At 43.3% G+C, this 19,945-nt stretch overlaps 1 protein-coding gene across 3 annotated transcripts in view; it reads left to right on the top strand.

Annotated features, from left to right (window-relative positions):
- The window catches only part of nlrx1 (NLR family member X1), a 32,057-nt gene that overhangs the window by 2,167 nt on the left and 9,945 nt on the right, over window positions 1-19,945 (top strand). For all 3 annotated transcript variants that reach the window (XM_051931954.1, XM_051931953.1, XM_051931955.1), the window contains exons 2-5: window positions 8,613-8,693; window positions 8,810-8,864; window positions 8,955-9,046; window positions 19,249-19,874. In XM_051931954.1, the coding sequence (XP_051787914.1) occupies window positions 8,639-8,693; window positions 8,810-8,864; window positions 8,955-9,046; window positions 19,249-19,874 (828 nt within the window). In that variant the 5' untranslated portion in view covers window positions 8,613-8,638. The remainder of the gene's footprint in view (window positions 1-8,612; window positions 8,694-8,809; window positions 8,865-8,954; window positions 9,047-19,248; window positions 19,875-19,945) is intronic.

The raw sequence follows: 19,945 nt of genomic DNA on the forward strand, positions 1-19,945 counted from the left end.
TAATGAGTTTTTACTTTAACCACATATGTAAATGTAATAACAGTGGAATATGCACACCCTACATGTCATTTAAAGATGTAATTCAAATTTTGTTAGTTGTTTATGTTACTACTGTTGCTACTACATTCATTGATATAGGGGAATTTCAATTTACGAGTAACATTAGTACCAAAAATTACTAAGGATTCTGTGTGGTCAGGTACAGGAGGAGGTCCATAGTGGTGATGGTGGGGGGGGATCGAGGTGATTATATAGTGCCTTTCACATCTCTCTCTCTGTATACTGAATGTTATACTCTTTTGTTACTTTACATATTTTTAGACACTTAAAAACTGATACTTTTTATCTAAAGCAGGTTTGAAATCCATAAATATGCCTCAGTTCAGTGTAGGTGAATAAACAATTTCATGTAACACCTTTCCATAATGAAACTCATTACACAACACAATAGAATACGAAAAAATTGTGAAACCACAAGTGAATCAATGGAGAGCATACTTTATTGTATGTAGTGCCCTTTCACAGTGAATGCTGTCCCAATGCCCCTCACAGGAATTGCATGGTTAATTTCATCCTTCTCCTACAATGGACTGGCACTCCATTCAGGCATACATGGACCCGTGATCTGGCCTGTCATGCCCAGGCTCGGGGCGCTAATGAAAACTAAACCAGCTGAGTCTTGGAAGCTGTGTGCTGATAAAGAATTTGGGCTTCCTGAAAGGTCAGTTTTGGGTTAATATTGCCATTCCAGGAGTCTTGTAAGCTCTCTGTACCCTGAATCAAATAGGGCTTACTACCTCTGTAAGGTATGACAAGTGATTTATTTATTAATAGCTGTGTTACCCTTATAAAATGGGTTGAAATCTAAATAATCAATGCAAACCTCGTCGTTTACGTTGGCAGCACACCATGAAATCCATAGGTCTGTGTTATATGTCAGTTGGTATGGGATTCCTAAAAGCACTGTTAATGTTTGTGATGTACCATCTGTTGGAATGACACATTCAATTCAGTCAAATGCTGTTAGGTATAGAATTAATAAAAAGAGTGCTAATGTTTGTAATGCACAATCTGATGGACTGACAAATGCAATTCATATGTCTCTGTTATATGCCGTTTGGTATGGGATTCCTTAAAGCAGTATTAATATTTGTGATGTACCATCTGTTGGAATGACAAATTGAATGCATATGTCTCTAGTAGATGACATTTGATATGGAATTCATAAAATCAGTGTCAATGTTTGGAATGAGCCATCTGTTGGAATGACAAATGTAATGCATAAGTCTCTGTTATGTGTCAGTTGGTAAGGGTTCTTAAAAGAATATTTGTAATGCATCATTTGTTGGAATGGTAAATTCAATGCATAGGTCTCTGTTATATGCCATTTGATATGGAATTCATAAAGGAATGTGATGTGCCATCTGTTGGAATGACACATTTAATGCATAGGTCTCTGTTATATGTCATTTGGTATGGGATATTTAAAGGCAGTGTTTAATGTTTTTGACCCGGCATCTGTTGGAATGACCAATTCAATGCACAAGTCTCTGTTTTACGTCAGTTGGTATAGGAGTCATAAACGCAATGTTATTGTTTGTGAGGTGCCATCTGTTGGAATGAAAAATGCAACATATACGTCTCTGCTATGTGCCATTTGGTATGGGATGCCTAAAAGCAGTGTTAATTTTTGTGATGCACCATCGGTTGGAATAATAAATGTAATGCATATCTCTCTGTTCGATACCATTTAATATGGAATTCATAAATGCAGTGTTAATATTCATCTGTTGGAATTATCAACACATAGGTCTTATATGTTATATGTTATTTGGTATGGGATTCTTAAAAGAATGTGATGTGCCACCTGTTGGAATGACAAATACAGTGCATAGGTCTCTGTTATGTGTCATTTGATATGAGATTCATAAAAGCAATGGTAATGATTGGGCTGTGCCATCTGTTGGAATGACAAATTCAATGCATAGGTGTCAGTTATATGTAATTTGATATGGGATACTTAAAAACAGTGTTAATGTTTTTGAGGCCCCATCTGTTGGAATGACAAGTGCAATGCATGCATCTGTGTTAGTTTCCATTTGGTATGGGACTCCTAAAAGCAGTGTTAATGTTTGTGATGTGCTATCTGTTGGAATTACAAATTCAATTTATAGGTCTCTGTTATATGTCAGTAGGTATGAGATTCTTAAAAGTAGTACTAATGTTTGTGATGTGCCATCTGTTGGAATGACAAATTCTATGCATACATCTCTATTAGATGCCATTTGGTATGGGAAACATAAAAGCATTGCTAATGTTTGTGATGTGCCATCTGCTGAAATGACAAATTAAATATTTAGGTCTGTTATATACAATTTGGTATGGAATTCATAAAAACAGTGCAATTGTTTGTGATGCACCTGTTGGACAGACAAATGTAATGCATATGTCTCTGTTATATGTCAGTTGGTATGGGATTCCTAAAAGCAGTGTTAATGTTTGTGATGTGTCATCTGTTGGAATTACAAATGCAGTGCCTTTGTCTCTGTTATGTAGATAGATAGATAGATAGATAGATAGATAGATAGATACTTTAATAATCTCAAGGGGAAATTCACATACTTATTGCAGATGTTGAAGGACGCCGGTCTTCTAAGGAAGTATAGTCGGCTCTGTCTTCTCTTGCACAGAGCATCAGTATTGGCACTCCAGTCTAATTTATCATCCAGCTGCACTCCCAGGTATTTATAGGTCTGCACCCTCTGCACACAGTCACCTCTGACAATCACGGGGTCCATGAGGGGCCTGGGCCTCCTAAAATCCACCACCAGCTCCTCGGTTTTGCTGGTGTTCAGTTGTAGGTGGTTTGAGTTGCACCATTTAACAAAGTCCTTGATTAGGTCCCTATACTCCTCCTCCTGCCCACTCCTGATGTAGCCCACGATAGCAGTGTCATCAGTGAAATTTTGCATGTGGCAGGACTCCGAGTTGTGTTGGAAGTCCGATGTATATGGCTGAACAGGACCGGAGAAAGTACAGTCCCCTGCGGCGCTCCTGTGTTGCTGACCACAATGTCAGACCTGCAGTTCCCGAGACGCACATACTGAGGTCTGTTTGTAATGTGCCATTTGATGTGGAATTCATAAAAGCAGTGTTAATGTTCATCTGTTGGAATGACAGATTATCAATTTATTAAATTTCTTAAAAGAATGTTTATGATGCACTATCTGTTGGGATGAGAAATGCAGCGCATGTGTCTGTTATGTGCCATTTGGTATGGGATTCCTAAAAGTTGTGTTAATGTTTGTGATGTGCCATCTGTTTGAATGACCAATTTACTATATAGATCTCTGTTATATGTCAGTTGATGTGGAATTCATAAAATCAGTGTTAATGGTCATCTGTTGGAATGACAAATTCAGTGCATAGGTCTCAGTTATATGCCATTTGGTATGGGAGTCTTAAAAGCAGTGTTAATATTTGTGATGCGCCATCTGTTGGATTGACCAATTCAATGCATACTCCTCTGTTAGATGCCATTTGGTATGAGATTCATTAAAGAAGTACTAATGTTTGTGATGCACCTTCTGTTGAAATGACAAATGCTATGTATTTTATTCCTTGGAACAACAGAGATATAGAAACCAAACTTCCCCAATAAGAGTAGGAATTTTTAGCTTTAGAGAGGTTATGTCTGGGTTGACCTGCTTGGCTTGTTGCCACTGTGACCCTCACCAGGAATAGCAAATAAGATTATGACATGAAATTAATTGTGCATGTTTGATTTCATAAGGGAGTTAAACAGAGCACTTTGATTACATTTAGTTTACATTATATAATCGTTCTCTGTAGTCTGTACTTTTCCAAGGAGATTTACCATTTTTCCCCATTGGGCATTAGCAGGTGAAGTGAGGTTGTGGGGTCTTGCAGGTGTTTCGTAGTTTCCATTGTTTGTGTAACTGGCAGGTAAAGTGAATCGCTCAGCATAACCCAGTGCTGGATGTTTTTACTGCACTTCATCACTTCCACCACTAGAGGGCAAATTTGTTCCACCAAAGCTGCTCCGCACGGTAGCCTCCTTCACAAAACAGGACAAGTTTAGCAAAATTCCTCATTGTCACTGCAAATTTCCCTCAGGCAGGCAAAACAATAAACATCTATACATTAAAAGTGATAAATTCAGTTGGAACAGTAGCACTCGACATTACACTACCAACACCTTCAAGAGCTAATCACTGAAGCCTGACATGGACAGAGCGGTTGGTCAGTCACCCAGTGCGATGCTTGTTGCTCACTGTCTGCAAGGTCAGATGTCAGGACATTTACTCCATTATTTTAAATATATTGATCATTAGGTGGACTGGCGATTCTAAATTGGCCCTAGTGTGTGCTTGGTGTGTTTGTGTGTGTGTCCTGCGGTGGGTTGGCACCCTGCCCGGGATTGGTTCCTGCCTTGTGCCCTGTGTTGGCTGGGATTGGCACCAGCAGACCCCCATGACCCTGTGTTTGGATTCAGCGGGTTGGAAAATGGATGGATGGATAATTCCAATTGTGAGTGCCAACATTGATGGGTTAACATAAAGAGATACAGAGCTTGTGTTTTATATTTGTAATTTGTTTACACCATTTTAAAGAGATCTGTTTTCACTTTGACATTAAAGAGTCTTTTTCTGTTACGGCCATCTTGATTAAGAAATTAAAGAGAAACAGCGCTGCTGTCAATCTGTTAGGGCAGGCGGCTATCCACAAAAAGTTAAGAAGATGAGTTAGGGAGGCCATCAAGAGACCTCTGGGAACTCTGAAGGAGTGACAAGCTACAGTGGATTAGAGATGGGAGACGCTGTGCAGACAACAACTGTGCTTGGGGGGGGGGCTTCACCAATCACAGCTCTATGGGTGGTATTGAAGGCACAGGAGAAATCAAAAAACATCGTCCTGACAGGGCTGCCAGCTTTGTGCAGGAGAGGACAAGCCTGGTAGAGCAGATGGATGTGTGTGAGTATTTGCTAGTTTGTGTTTCAACAGATTTGCTATGATCGCCCAATTCATTGCAAAATGGAGCCACTTTAAATAAGAGATATGGGATTGATTGTTATTGTTATCTGGGGAGTGCTTGGTTGTGTTTTGCCCGACGTGACACTTTCTATTGATTTTTGTGGCTCCCGAGGACTGCTGTGTCGAGTCTGAGTCGAGTAAAAAGTGAATCAGCAATTAAAATTGGTGTAAGTGCAGTGCATAATGGAGGGCTGTTGTGTTGTGGCGTCAAGAATTGGCCATATGTGCCGCTGGCCTGGACAAACCAACTTGGCAACATGAGAAGAACTGTCGAAATCTGCCGATAGGCCATCTGCTTTGGTTGTGCCCTATTAAGCATAATTACACCAGTGAGGCCTTATTGATTTGGATTTCTTAGACCATTAATTGAATTAGATTGCTGAAAATTGCATGGGCAATGATTTGTCATAAATGGGGCTGGCACAGAAATCATAGACTACAATCTGAGTGCTTGCAACAACACTTTTAAAATAAATTGGCATAGAGGTGTCATGAATAACCCAGCATCAATGTGCAATGTCATCCCTCAAGAAGTCTTCTCACACCTTGGAGGTCTGCATGTTACCCTGAAGTGTACTGCAGAACAGGCCACCCACCTGAAGCCAAGCGTGTTCAGGCCCGGCCAGTACTTGGATGGGAGACCACCTAGGAGAAGCTGCTGGAAGTGGTATTGGTGAGGCCAGCGGGGGGCGAAGGGGGTTAGGGCTTACCCTGTGGCCTGAATGTGGGTCCCAATGTCCCAGTGCAGTGGCGAGGACACTGTGTGCTGTAAAAATGGTTTGGATAAGACATAAAACTGAGGTCCTGACGGTCTGAGGTCATTAGAGATCCCTGAGCATCCTTCGTAAAGAGGAGGGTGTACCTCGATGTCCTGGCTAAATTGCCCACCATAGCCTAGTCATTGTGGCCCCCTGTCTCTAATTGGCTATCCCTGTCACTTCTTCAAATCCTAATAGTTCATGTGTGGTGAGCAGACTGGCACAAAATGGCTGCTGGCACATCATCCAGGTGGGTGCTACACATTAGTGGTGTCTGAAGTGGCTCTCCTCTTGCTATGAAATGCCCTTTAAGTAGTGAGAAAAGTGCTCTACAAATGGAAAGAATTGTTATTATTATTATTATTAATATTATTATTATTACCAGTAACGGCACACTACATGTTTCACTTGACTTGAGCATTCCTAGTTTTCATTCTCTTTCTCTGTACGTTTTGCTCAGAGGTTGATGCGCTTGCTGCCTCCTGAGCAGCTCTTCTTTTCTCCACCCTAGCGGCCCGCTTCTTCTCTTCTTTCGTTGGCATCTTTTCACGTTAAAACTGATTAGGTCAGTGTTTGTGTTGCGATTACTTAGCACGTTTTCTTTAATTTTTCACTTAAGCTGGCACTTAAGTCTTCAATCTGCCTCAAGAATGATTTAAGATATGAAGAGGTAGGGGAAGTGATGGCAAAGGTGGTAGGGAATGAGAATGGCGCCCGTATGCATGCACCACACGGCCACCCCGCTGGCTGCTGGCGAGAGTTGATTCTACAATAAAATAAAATAAAAAGAGGAATAAAAATCATCACCCCAAAAGGAGATAGTAGATGTCACGTAGTATATTTGTACCAAATTTCATGCCAATTGTTCATAGGGTTTGTGAGCTACAAGTGATTTAAACTCCTGGACAGACAAACAGACAGCCACTGCAGCGTATTATATAAGAAGATTATTACAGATCTCAGAGTAGAGCCGCTGCTCCTCCGCATCGAGAGGAGTCGGATGAGGTGGCTCAGGCATCTGATCAGGATGCCTCCTGGATGCCTCCCTGGTGAGGTGTTCCGGGCACGTCCAACTGGGAGGAGGCCCAGGGGAAGACCCAGGACACGCTGGAGGGACACCAGACCTTGCTACGCCACTGGCCTTCAGAGTGACATTTACAAATATATGACCCCCAAAGAGTAGCTTATTCACTATTCAGTTGGCAGCACACGCACTGACTGCTGGTTATGCTTCATATCTCATCAGCATTCTTGACACACACTACAGGTTGGCTAAGAAAGAACGTTTCATTTATGGCGGCGATTGAGAGCGCATGTGCTCCGCACCCTCCATGTGTTCTAATTGTGCTGATGCAATTCCACAATTCATACTCATTCAATACAAATGAAAGTATTGAGTTGTGTACAAAAAAAAAACAAAACAAAACACGGATTTTACTTTTGACCTTAATTGAAATATTTAGTTGTTTTTAAAAGCTTTTAATTCTGATGCTTTAATCAGTTTTAATACAGACTGTCCAACAAAAGGATAACAAGGACAAATATTTTATTTAATATCAAAATGTAGTTTTTAAATATTGGATTGTTTTTTTTTTTTTTTTCTTAGTCTGATCCAATGTTTTTATAATACTGAAAACCATTTATGGTCTTACCTTTCTTTGTAAATGAAGTCCATGCGCCTCTCCTTCTTCACAAAAATCTCAGTCACTTTCTTGTAAAAGTCCTCCTTATTTTCCTTTAGTTTTAAAAGTCTTAATCTTCCATTTTGGCAGTCAGTCGGAACAAAAAATTCAAATGAACGGGCCGCCGCAATGCGCTTGACTTTCTGATGTCGCCACCTTACTGGCGCCTCTCCGTAGCGAGCACCTGTTGGGCTCACATGTGCCCCCTTCAGGGCGGCACGGTACTGTCTGCCTCACCTTGTGCCTTTTAACTGTAGTTTTATGTCTGATCAGCAAGACTAAATATGTCACACACCTTCATTAAAGATATTAGCCAGACTGTGGAAAGTCAGGGTGTATATTAAACGTGTCTGTAAACATTATATTGGCGGCATACAGAGAGACAGCAACAGGCACGCGCCAATTGCAGGCATCACCCCAGTGTGTGAGGGAGAGCGCAGTCCGCGGTGAGGCTCGTCGCTGCTGCACCTCACGTTTTTCCTCTGTATTTAAATAGGAAATGAGTCAATTCAGAGATTTTGATTATAAACATGATCAAAATTATTGGAATCATATAGAAAACAAATTTATAGCACAGACCAGTGGATAAATGTATTTTATGTTATCATTATAAGTTTTTTTTACTTTTCATGCCTCCCCTGAGTGTAACGCCTACGCCACTAGGGGGCGCACTGCCCAAGCGAGGCTCTTCCCCAGTCGGTGTTGGGCAGATCCCCCAGCTAAGCTCATTTTCTCTTTGCTCTCAGCTGTGTGGCTTTTCCCAGAATTCTTTTTATGTATTTTTTTTTTCCTGGTTTCCCAAAGACATTCCTCTTCTATTTCAGTGCCTGTCCATTTATTTTTAGTAGTTGGCAGCTGCTTGCCCTAACTCTTACAACTGAAGGAGAGTTAAGTGGGGTTGGAATTGTGACTTTAACCGCTTGGTCATTTCGAAGGCCTTGCTAGTTGAAGTCAGAACAGGCAATGCAAGGCCGGGGCCTTTTTTTTTTTTTCTTGTTGTTTTGTCAGACATTTCTGCAGAGTACTTCTGTAGGCATCTGCAGTCTGACATTTTGCCAGCATGCAGGTCAATGGGCGCTGAGAGCTTCACAATTTAATCTCTGCTATTGTATTTCAGAATCTGAGACGCGCTGGTAAGGAAGCATGCAGGCGTGTGTGTGGCGTCCCCCCCAGGTCGTGGCCTCGCTATGGAGATGGGGTGAGTACTGCAGATAGAGCTGATTCAATGGTATGTGTGTGTGTGTCTGTAGCCGGTGCGGATTTAGGCAGACATTTGTATGTTTCTGACAGGCTTCTTCTTGCTCTGATCCCCAGGTACTCCATTGAACTGTAGGTCAGCCCACTTTAAGCCCAGCAGACAGACACTGAGGTGAGATGGTGGGTGTCACTGCCTATCTGAGGTGGGGTGTTGGGCTGCCTAATGGCAACGTTGAAACTTTTTTTTCACTTTATTGTTCAGATTGGAGAGTCATGGAAAGTCCAGAGAGCAGCAGTTGGCTCGGCATGGTGGAAGTGTGGACAGGACCTTCGGCTCAAATTCTGCCACTTCAGGTAAGGACCTGCTGTGACAGCAGGTGGCTCAGTCAATGCTCCCTTCCAATGTCATTTGTATGTCACTCTGATCTTGTGGTCCTTCTCTATTCCCAGGATTCCCCCCACCCCGGTTGTCATCCCTATCCTAAAAACTAACACCCTTACACTTTGAACTTTTGGTCTTGCACATCTTTGAGGACCGTTCCTTTGCAAAGCACTGCACAAGGGGGCATGTAGAAAGTAAAAATGTGAGGTCTGAACACACAACGGGAGGTCTGAAAATCGAGAGTCCACCTTATGAGAAGGATTTAGGAGTCATAGTGGACTCGACACTATCAACTGCCAGACAGTGTTCAGAAGCCATTAAGAAGGCTAACAGAATGTCAGGTTATATAGCGCCTTGATATGTGGAGTACAAGTCACAGGAGGTTCTGCTCAGCTTTATAACACACTGGTGAGGCCTCATCTGGTGTCCTGGGGGCAGCACTAGAACAAGTCCAGAGAAGAGCAACCAGGCTGATTCCATTAGTACAGGGGATGAGTTAGATAGACAGATACTTTATTAATCCCAAGGGGAAATTCCCATACTCCAGCAGCAGCATACTGATAAAGAAATAATATTAAATTAAAGAGTGATAACAATGCAGGTATAACAAACAATAACTTTGTATAATTTTAACGTTTACCCCACTGGGTGGAATTGAAGAGTCGCATAGTGTGGGGGAGGAACGATCTCCTCAGTCTGTCAGTGGAGCAGGACGGTGACAGCAGTCTGTCGCTGAAGCTGCTCCTCTGTCTGGAGATGATCCTGTTCAGTGGATGCAGTGGATTCTCCATGATTGATAGGAGTCTGCTCAGCGCCCGTCGCTCTGCCACGGATGTCAAACTGTCCAGCTCCGTGCCTACAATAGAGCCTGCCTTCCTCACCAGTTTGTCCAGGCGTGAGGTGTCCTTCTTCTTTATGCTGCCTCCCCAGCACACCACCGTGTAGAAGAGGGCGCTCACCACAACCGTCTGATAGAACATCTGCAGCATCTTATTGCAGATGTTGAAAGACGCCAGCCTTCTAAGGAAGTATAACCGGCTCTGTCCTCTCTTACACAGAGCATCAGTATTGGCAGTCCAGTCCAGTTTATCATCCAGCTGCACTCCCAGGTATTTATAGGTCTGCACCCTCTGCACACAATCACCTCTGATGATCACGGGGTCCATGAGGGGCCTGGTCCTCCTAAAATCCACCACCAGCTCCTTGGTTTTGCTGGTGTTCAGTTGTAAGTTATGACGAAAGATTAAAAGAGCTGAGCCTTTTCTGTTTATTTATTTATTGAATTTATTTCAAGCAAGTAACATTCCATTCAATCAAGGTAAACTCAACAAAACTAAATTCAATTCAACCCCAACTCGTGAATAAGGCCAACAGCCCGAGTAAAACTTTTGAGAGTAGTAAAGAGAGAAAGGAGTCTTTCTCCCCGATATAAAAGTTTATTCTAAAATGTTACTGATGAGATCCTGCCAGGTTTTAAAAGAGTTTTGCACAGATCCTCTAAGGGAGAATTTGATTTTTTTCCAATTTCAAATAATAACAACAACAGCCATATTACTAACCGAGAATAAACCGGATATGGACACAGGTACACAGCGATGGGACCATGAGACGTACTGCGCAGGCGCACGTTTCATACACCACAAGCGAAGTTTTATCCACTGCGAATGAAGGAGTCACGGCCCAAGAACGAAAGAGCTCAACTAACGTGAATGAGAAATGAGGCAACAATGTGCCCACAGCTAACGACTAACGACACAGCCACACACAAAAGAGGATTCTGCGCTGCACCCTAGAGTCAACCGTGAGAGGCTACGGAGGCCCCACAGGTCCATAAAGATAGAACGGAAGGTGCAGGCGTCACCGCCATAATGTGAGTGGCGCTACTGCGGAATGAAGGCGCAGGCGTCGCCGCCATATTGTGAGTGGCACTACTGCGGAGTGAAGGCGCAGGCGTCACCGCCATAATGTGAGTGGCACTACTGCGGAGTGAAGGCGCAGGCATCGCCGCCATATTGTGAGTGGCACTACTGCGGAGTGAAGTTAGGAATAATGTGCTGCTTGGGGTTGTACAAACCGCTGAACGCTTTACACCAAATTCAAACACAATACAGCTCAACGATACAAACACAAGCCTGCCTGGATAAGATCAATGAACGCAGGCGCCTACAACGTGCGTCTGACACTGCGGAAGCAAAGCAGGCACGGGTTCAAAATGAACAAGCTCGACTGACGGATATACAAGCACGAGCCCGCTTGGATAAAATCAATGAACGCGGGCGCCTACATCGCGCGTCTGAAATGCCGCGGGCAAAGCGGGCACGGCTCCAAAACGAACGAGCTCGACTAATGTATTTCAGGATACCCAACGCCGGGGGTAGGCGAGCGAAGCGATCAGGTGGCGGAGCCCCCTTATCTATTTCTATAGCACATTTTCATACAAACAACACTGAAAAAGTATAACCTCCATTCAACTTAAAATAATTTAGGTAATGATTCACACTTAATATTTTCAATCTGGAACAATATAATTCTTTTTAGCTTATTGATCCCACAATTTTTAAGTTGAGGCAAATCATTTAGAGTGATTGGGTGCAATTCACTTGTTTTATACTGAAGTAAATCTATTTTTTAAGTTGTTACAATTTAAAAAGGTTTATTGGTCGTAACCTGTTTTTATGCTATTAGAGATATTATGAACATGACACATTCCGATGCTGTACTTTTTACATTTATTTAAAAATCTATTGCAAATACACAAGCATTTTGCAGTGTAAATCTTAAATATACAACAAAAAATTATTCAACGTTTCTACAGCTGTCTTGAAAGTATGTTTTATTACGAGTTCTTATAATTAAAATTAACAGTTGAGAAACAGGGTTACTTACCAGAAATCCTCCGTTATAAAAGTCTGATGCTGAAAATGACAGACCTGCATAGCCACGTCCACTCCACTCAGGAAAGTGTTCTTCTTTTTTGGCAGTTGGAAAGCCAGCACGCTGGAAAGTTCGACCGGATGAATATATATATCTCCCACACAGCACACGAACAAACTAAAATATTAGGTTGAAATAGGATTTTTATGTTTATTCCCTCCACCCTAACTTACTTTGGTACAAACAAATTTTTTAACTTTGATTGAGATCTGAAACCAAATATTTCAAGCTACAACATTAAATGACTAATCTTAAGTTGCTTGAAAAAGAAAATTTACGTCGAATGAACAACATCAATGTTACACTTTTTTCAATGAATGTAGCTCAAAGTGCTTTACATGATGAAGAAAGAGAAAAAAAAGACAAAATAAGAATTAAAATAAGAGAACACTAATTAACATAGAATAAAAGTAAGGTCCGATGGTCAGGGAGGACAGAAAAAACAAAACAAACTCCACAGATGGCTGGAGAAAAAAATAAAATCTGCAGGGGTTCCAAGGCCATGAGACCACCCAGCCCCCTCTAGGCATTCTACCTAACATGAATGATCTCAATCAGTCCTCATTGTATTCAGGGTTCTCATGGAAGGACTTGATGATGACGGTCATGTGGACCTCTGGTCTTTAATAGTATATGACATCAGTTACCCACTGACTTAAAAGAGCTGGGCTGGGATTCTCTCAGTTCATCAAGACAAGTCTACATGCCAATAGTGAAGTAAAGGCCATTAGGGTCTTGTTCAAAAAGCGGATACCAAAAGCCCCTACTACAAACCCGTGGGGGTAAGGCCAGGTACACCAGGGTCCCTAATCTTAAAAATTTAGATTAGGTGCCTAATCTTAAAATAGTGTAAGGGTGCCTAATCTTAAAGCTGAACCCTGGTCTATTCTGATGGCGTCCGCTTTTTGATAACAAGATCCGGCCATTACAGTTTGTTTGTCCTTCTCCACTTTAAGCTCCTCTGTGAGCCCAACTGAGAGTTTTGCACTTCATGACTGCAAAATCCCATGAGCAGCACATTTTAGTGTTTTGCCAAACAATGCCAAGTGAACCTTGGGTATTTTGCTCGTCACTGGCCCCAACAACAATGCAACCTTAGAATTTCCATATCCTAATCCACAGGCACCTTTATGTTCCACTCTGCCTTTTCTCTGGGGGTCCACATTTTTGCACCTCCTGCCCTTTTTAGCTGCATTCACATGTAATGCGTGAAGCACTTCTTGTGAAAGCCCACCAGTAGCGTAGCGTGGGTGTCAGCCGCCCGGGGCGGAGGAAAATTCCGCCGCCCCCTTATTTAGGTATGGTTCAAATTTTTACAAGATATTATTATTATTTATTGTGAAATTTTGCCGCCCCCTAAAAGTGCCGCCCCCACTACGCTACGCCACGCCACAGAAGCCCAAATCTGTCTGTCTGTCTGTTCACATAACGCAACTCGACCCCCAGCACCCTGTGGACCTACCCATAGGGTCACGGGGGTCTGCTGGAGCCAATCCCAGCCAACACAGGGCGCAAGACAGGAAACAAACCCCGGGCAGGGCACACACACACACACACACACACCAAACACACACTAGGGACAATTTAGGATTGCCAATGCACCTAACCTGCATGTCTTTGGATTGTGGGAGGAAACCCACGCAGACACGGGGAGAACATGCAAACTCCACGCAGGGAGGACCCGGGAAGCGAATCCGGGTCTCCTAACTGCGAGGCAGCAGCACCACCCACTGCACCACCGTGCCGCCCTTGTCGAGACATGGCAAACTTAATCTAAAAAAAACTTTTGTCAAGAAACTTCTCAGTTTTCCTGATTGCACTGTAGCAATTTTTCAAAAATTTCAAAATTTTTTAAAATTTCCCAGTTGACAAATCTCCTCCGTCTTAAAACTTCAGTGGGGAGTGAGTTTACCATTTCGGCCTGACGTTGAGAACGCTTGGCTGAACTTGGTTGGTTATTTTGGATTTTTTTCCACTCGTCTGACAACTGCTCTGGTGCCCAATACAAGCGAGTCAGACGGGCGGGCAGAGCGCACACGCAAACAGCTGATAACACCGCACTTGCTGCTTTAGATAAGTTAACCCTTTATGCTTCTAGCGACTCTTTCTTTCTCACCTCTGTCTCTTTCTCATGCATCAGGGTATCCTGACCTCTGTGCTCCTAGTGTTCTGCCTCCACAAAAGAAGGTGAAAAGTTTTAATTACAAGGATCAGGAGACGAAATAATGGTCAGAAGTGCAAGCAGAAAGTGTTACCAAAATTGTCGCCCAGCCAAATACGTTAAATCAAAAATCAAACCCCGATATACCCAAAGGTGGTTTGTTAAACAGGAAAAGTTTTATGTTGAAGAATCGCACACCAAACGTATTTCTTTCCAGTCTCGGTTGAGTCAGTAATGCACACACCAACCTTTATGACATCACACATTCCTGGGTGGTTCTGGGATTGATTAGCAATGCAATGGCTAGCGTCTGTACCGATACCGGAAAAAGATCAGGAGATGAGACGTTGGCAAGATATCCAGACAGAGTCTTCCCAAATGTTGATCAAAGACCTTAAAGAAGCACTCCACCCTAAAACTAGACATTTTCTCATATATTACATACCCCATGTAGTCTGTAGTTGGGGCCGAGAAAAACTTTGAATCGCATGTCGTCATGCAGAATGGAGAGAAGGAAGCTTATGACAGACATAACGGAGAACTCAATGGTGGCCAGTGCTGTACAACAGCAAGTGATGGGAAAAAACATCCATAGGGAATAAAAAAAAATTAAAATTCACGTTGCTCATCATTCGCATTTCAGATATCCAGTCACTTGCTCAAAACACGCAAAAAATATCAATAAATAGTTACTTCTGGAATTATCACTGCATACAGTGGGTTGAAAAAGTATTCAACCCCCTCTGGAAAGCCACCATATTTCCATCTTACAAAAATCACAAATGCAGAGTCTCACAGTGAGCTTTTATTTCTCTATGTACATATTTTGAAACATTTAGAGCTTGGTGAACTAAACAAATGCAAATTGAGAGTCATGTTGTGAAAAATGTTGTTGAAAAAGTAATGGACCCCTTCACATAACACATTATTATTAGCAGCAGCCTTTGTGGCAATTAACTGCTTGCAATCGCTTTGGATCGCCATCTACAAGCTTAGCACACCTGGATGGAGGCAATTTTTCCCATTCTTCCCTGCAGAACTGTTCCAACTGGGCAAAGTTTAAAGGCTTTCGTTGGTGAACTGCAATTTTGAGATCACGCCACATATTTTCAATCGGATTCAGATCCGGACTCTGGCTAGGACACTGCAAAACCTGAATCTTCTTACAGCTTCTTACATGTAATATTCGATCATTTTCCTAAATAAATAAATGACCAAGTATAATATTTTTGTCTCATTTGTTTAACTGGTTTCTCTTTACCTACTTTTAGGACTTGAGTGAAAATCTGATGATGTTTTAGGTCATATTTATGTAGAAATATAGAAAATTCTAAAGGGTTCACAAACTTTCAAGCACAAGTGTAGGCTGGTTCACTGTGCTTCCAGTTGTCTTCCACTTCACTATGATGACACACTGAGGCTAAGGAGCTTGGCAATCATCTTGGTACCACTGTCATCTTTAAACTTCTTAATCACAGTGGTTCTCAAGTCATTAGAAAGTCCCCTTGTCTTCATTTTTGTCAGCCACTTGTACTTATTACTCAGTTGGATGTTCCTAAGAACTGGCCTGGAGACCAGTCAACACGCTAGAGGATGAATGGCTCGATTGTTTACACCAGTTTTCATTACCCTTATTGCATTGTTAACAATCATACAGTCTCCAAGCTATGAGGGGTCGAACACTTATTCAACAGCAGATCTCACTGATATGTTCTTTATCGTTGCAGCATAATTTGATTTTCAGGATTTTTAGTGAAAATTTATTGTCCAAGAGGCCCTCATTTATATGTAACAGTATGAAGCTATTTTTGAAGAAAAATATTAGAGGAAACTTAAACTTTGTCTAGGGGGTCAAATACTTTATCAACCCACTGTACGTAAAACGGTAAACCCAAAGACTCACTTTTTTAGTAGTGTAGACATATCATTAAGACTCTCTATAAGGCCCCAGCATTCTGCGTCTTCTAACTACTGCAGCCTTCCCTGTCTGAATTTGCAATTCGCCCCCCAACTTTTCACATCCTACTGGCCTGAACCTTAAGATTCCACCACTCAGTCTTCATCCCTCTGATAGCTCCTTCCCCAGACTCCATGCTTCCTGGTCCCCCCCTCATGCTTCTTACATCTTTCTTCTTCATCCCCACTTATCTCTTCCCCTGACTCTTTGCTCCACTAGTAAATATCTTTTCTAGTTCTCAAATCTTTCTGGCTTTTTATAGCCCCTTCCTCTTTACCAGTTTCCTGTCTTCTGGTCTTTAGGCCTTTTCTCCAGCCTTCACACATCTTTTTGTCTTCTATCTCGTTACAAAGCTCTGCACATCTTGGCCCCTCTTCTGGTCATCTCTTACCTAAAGGCTCCAGCCCTTTTTGCTTGTCTTCTTGCATCTCTTTATTCCTTCCCCTCGTCGCCACACCAAGCTTGCTGACTGTCATGTCTTTCTGGCCCCTCCCTCTCCTCAAGGCCCCACCTTTCTGCACCGGACTCTACAAAGCTCCACCCTCTTGATCACGCTCCGTCTTCAGAATCTCCTTTACTAGCCCCCACCCGCTCCTGTATGCCCTTCATCACTCCACACTTATTCGTCAAATCTTCCTAGCCCCTCCTTCTCCTCATGCCACCACTTATCTATTCTGCTGACACTTAGCCCCACCCCCTTTTATTCTTTCCTATTGGCCCCTCCCTCTCCTGAAAACTCTTCAGCATTACACACTTCCTGACAGTCAAATCCCTCTAGCCCCACCTCTCCCTTCTCCTGACTCTACCAAGCTCCACCCCTTTTTTCATTCTTTTTTCGTACTGGCCCCGCCCTCTCCTGAAAACCCTTCAACACTCCCCACTTCCTGCAGTCAAACCTCTCTAGCCCCTCTTTCTCCTTAAGGTCCCTCCCCTCTCTTCCCCTTACCCACTCTATAATGCTCCACCCTCTTGGCCGCACTCTGTTTTCAGAATCTTCTTTACCAACAACCCCACGATTCTCGAAAGAATCGCAAATCCAAGACTGGCAATCACTTTCTGTTCCCTCCGATATTTGTAGGGATTGCCTGTTCCCTGTGGCATCTGTGCTTATATACTGCACAACCCGGCATGCACGCTGCACTCATGATAAATGCTTTTCCAGCAGGGTGATCTACCACGTCCGCATCACGATTTATGTACTCCATCAGCGACTTGTAGTTATTGGCCCTCAGTGCAGGTTGGTTGTTTTTAATCCATTGGAGATCATGTGATTGTGCTCGAACATAATCGTCACCTAAGTATTGTTGAGTTAGCTTTCCTGCATTGATTAATGGATCACACTCGTCTCTCACTGAGAGTCTGTAGGACAAATATTCTTTCATTGATACCCGTGATCTTTTCTGTGCTTGATTTGTTTTATATCTGCAAATTACAGCACTCCATCCTTCCTGGCCAGTTGGAAACAAAATGGGGTATGTCAAAGTATCAAGTTTAGGTTGGTTGGTTCCATCAGGACGTAAATGCATGACAATATCGCGGTGAAACGGAGGCTCACCGTCTTTACTTTGAGACACAATTGCCACTTCATTAACGATGGGTACATTGTATCGTCTCGGATCCTGTTCTTTGTCCTTTATTAGCACTACAGCAATTTTAGTTGGTGCCACACCGTCCGCCCCTGCTTTTGTATTGGCTTCTTTTTCAACCTCATGTAGCATTTTTATAGAGTTTGCTAATGGGTGATTGTTTATGAATTCAGCTACATTTCTCATTATTAGCTCTGTGCATTGCTTGTTTTCAGGAAGGTTCATTCGTTGATAAACTGCGTCATCTAGATCTAACACATACATTTGGGCACATTTGCGGTGGTGATTTGGCTCAGGGTGCACTCTTCCAATCTGATGCAATATTTGTCCACACACGCGAAAGCAGTATGGGCCATTCCCAGGTGGTGGCTTGATATTTACCCCGGTAGATGCAAAGGCAAATGAACTATTGTAGGATCTAATGCATTCCATAAAGCTTTTACATATCCAAAGGAGGCAGCTTAACTGGACCTTTTTGACAACAACGTGTAGCCCTTCTGCAGTTTCTTTTTGGATCCGTGCCTCTCTTACATGTAGTGTTTCAGAAGCGCGTTGTAGGCGCCTTTGTTCATTGTTTTCATCCATACAGACTCGGTTTTGTGTTTCGTTTTGGAGCCGTGACTTCTTTGCTTCTGGTGTTTGTGAGGCGCGTTGTAGGAGCCTCCGTTTATTGTTTATATCCATGCGGTCTCGTTTTTGTTTCTCTGTTACTGAATTACCGTTATGTGCCACACAGAATGCTGGCACAGTGGATTAGAGCAAGTTTAGTTTACAGGTTGTGTTGTTTGGGCGCCACCTACTGACTCTGGGAAGCCGCTGCGTTTGACTCTGGGGCGCTGCGGAGCAATGCGCATGCGCTTCGGTGCGTCCGCCGTGCATAAATTAAACTGTCGTTTAGTAATATAGATTGGACCCCACCCCCTCCTGAATGCCCTTCATCACTTCACACTTCCTGCCCGTCAAATCTTTCTAGCCCCTCCTTCTCCTCACATTCCCACCTATCTCTTCCCCTGACTCTTTGCCCCACCCCTTTTTCATTCTCTTTTCTACTGGCCCCTCCCTCTCCTGAAAGCTCTTCAACATTACACACTTCATGATAGTCAAATCCTTCTAGCCCCTCCTTCTCAAGGCCCCACCTCTCTCTTCCCCGACTCTACAAAGCTCCACCCATTTTTCATTCTTTTTTTTTCTACTGGCCCCTTCCTCCCCTGAAAGCCCTTCATCCCTACATGCTTCCTGCCAGTCAATCTTCTCTATCCCCTCTTTCTCCTTAAGGTCCCACCTCTCTCTTCCCTCCCGACTCTATAATGATCCACCCTCTTTGCCCCACCCCTTTCTCATCCTCTTTCCTACTGGCCCCTCCTGTCCGAAAGCCTTTTAACACTCCATGCTTCCTGCCTCTGACATCTTTCGGACCTTTCCCTCTCCTCAAGACCCATCGTTCTGCAAGGCTCCCCCCTCCTGGCACCGCCAACAGTCATTCTTGGCTATTGTGGCCCCTGCATCTTCTGAACGCTGCTGTTTTCTCTCCTGCAGACCCTGTGCAGATTCACAAGCAGAGACTTACACTGTGGTTCAGCCACATGCCTCGAGAGGAAAAGCAGTTTGGAGAATTATTCTCTCCAGTGGCCATGCATGTGGATCCTCTGATTGTTGAAGCCCATCCACAACAACATGGGCACAAAGTGACCTCCATAAAAGACCAGGCTTTGCTTTCACAGCAGCAGCCCCTCAGTGTAGCCCAGCTCTTTGACGATTTGACCGGGTCTGAACTGAAACACGGGCAGAATGTTGTTTTGTATGGTGGTGTCGGGACCGGGAAAAGCACGGTAGTCCAGAAGCTAGTTCTGGATTGGTGCTCTGGAGTGGCACTATCCCAGTTTGGCCTGGTCATCCCGTTTTCCTGTGAGGACCTGTCAGTGTGCACCCAGGCTATATCGCTGCGGAAGCTGGTGGCTAGGAAGTACCTGCACCTCCGAGATGTTCCACAACTCAGGGGGGACAGCACCTCTGCACATGATGTACTCTTCATCTTCAATGGCCTGGAGCAGATGAAACTGGACTTCCGCATTTCCAGTACGGAACTCTGCAACAACCCAGATGAGCCTCTCAGTGCGGCTGGCATTCTGGTCAACCTGCTCCGCAAGTACCTTCTGCCAGAGGTGAGTGGCACCCCTACTCCACCCATTAACTTCACGTTCACCTCTCAGGCTAAACTCTCATTCTATTTATT

The sequence above is a fragment of the Erpetoichthys calabaricus genome, chromosome 9 (assembly GCF_900747795.2).
Source record: "Erpetoichthys calabaricus chromosome 9, fErpCal1.3, whole genome shotgun sequence".
NCBI lineage: Eukaryota > Metazoa > Chordata > Cladistia > Polypteriformes > Polypteridae > Erpetoichthys > Erpetoichthys calabaricus.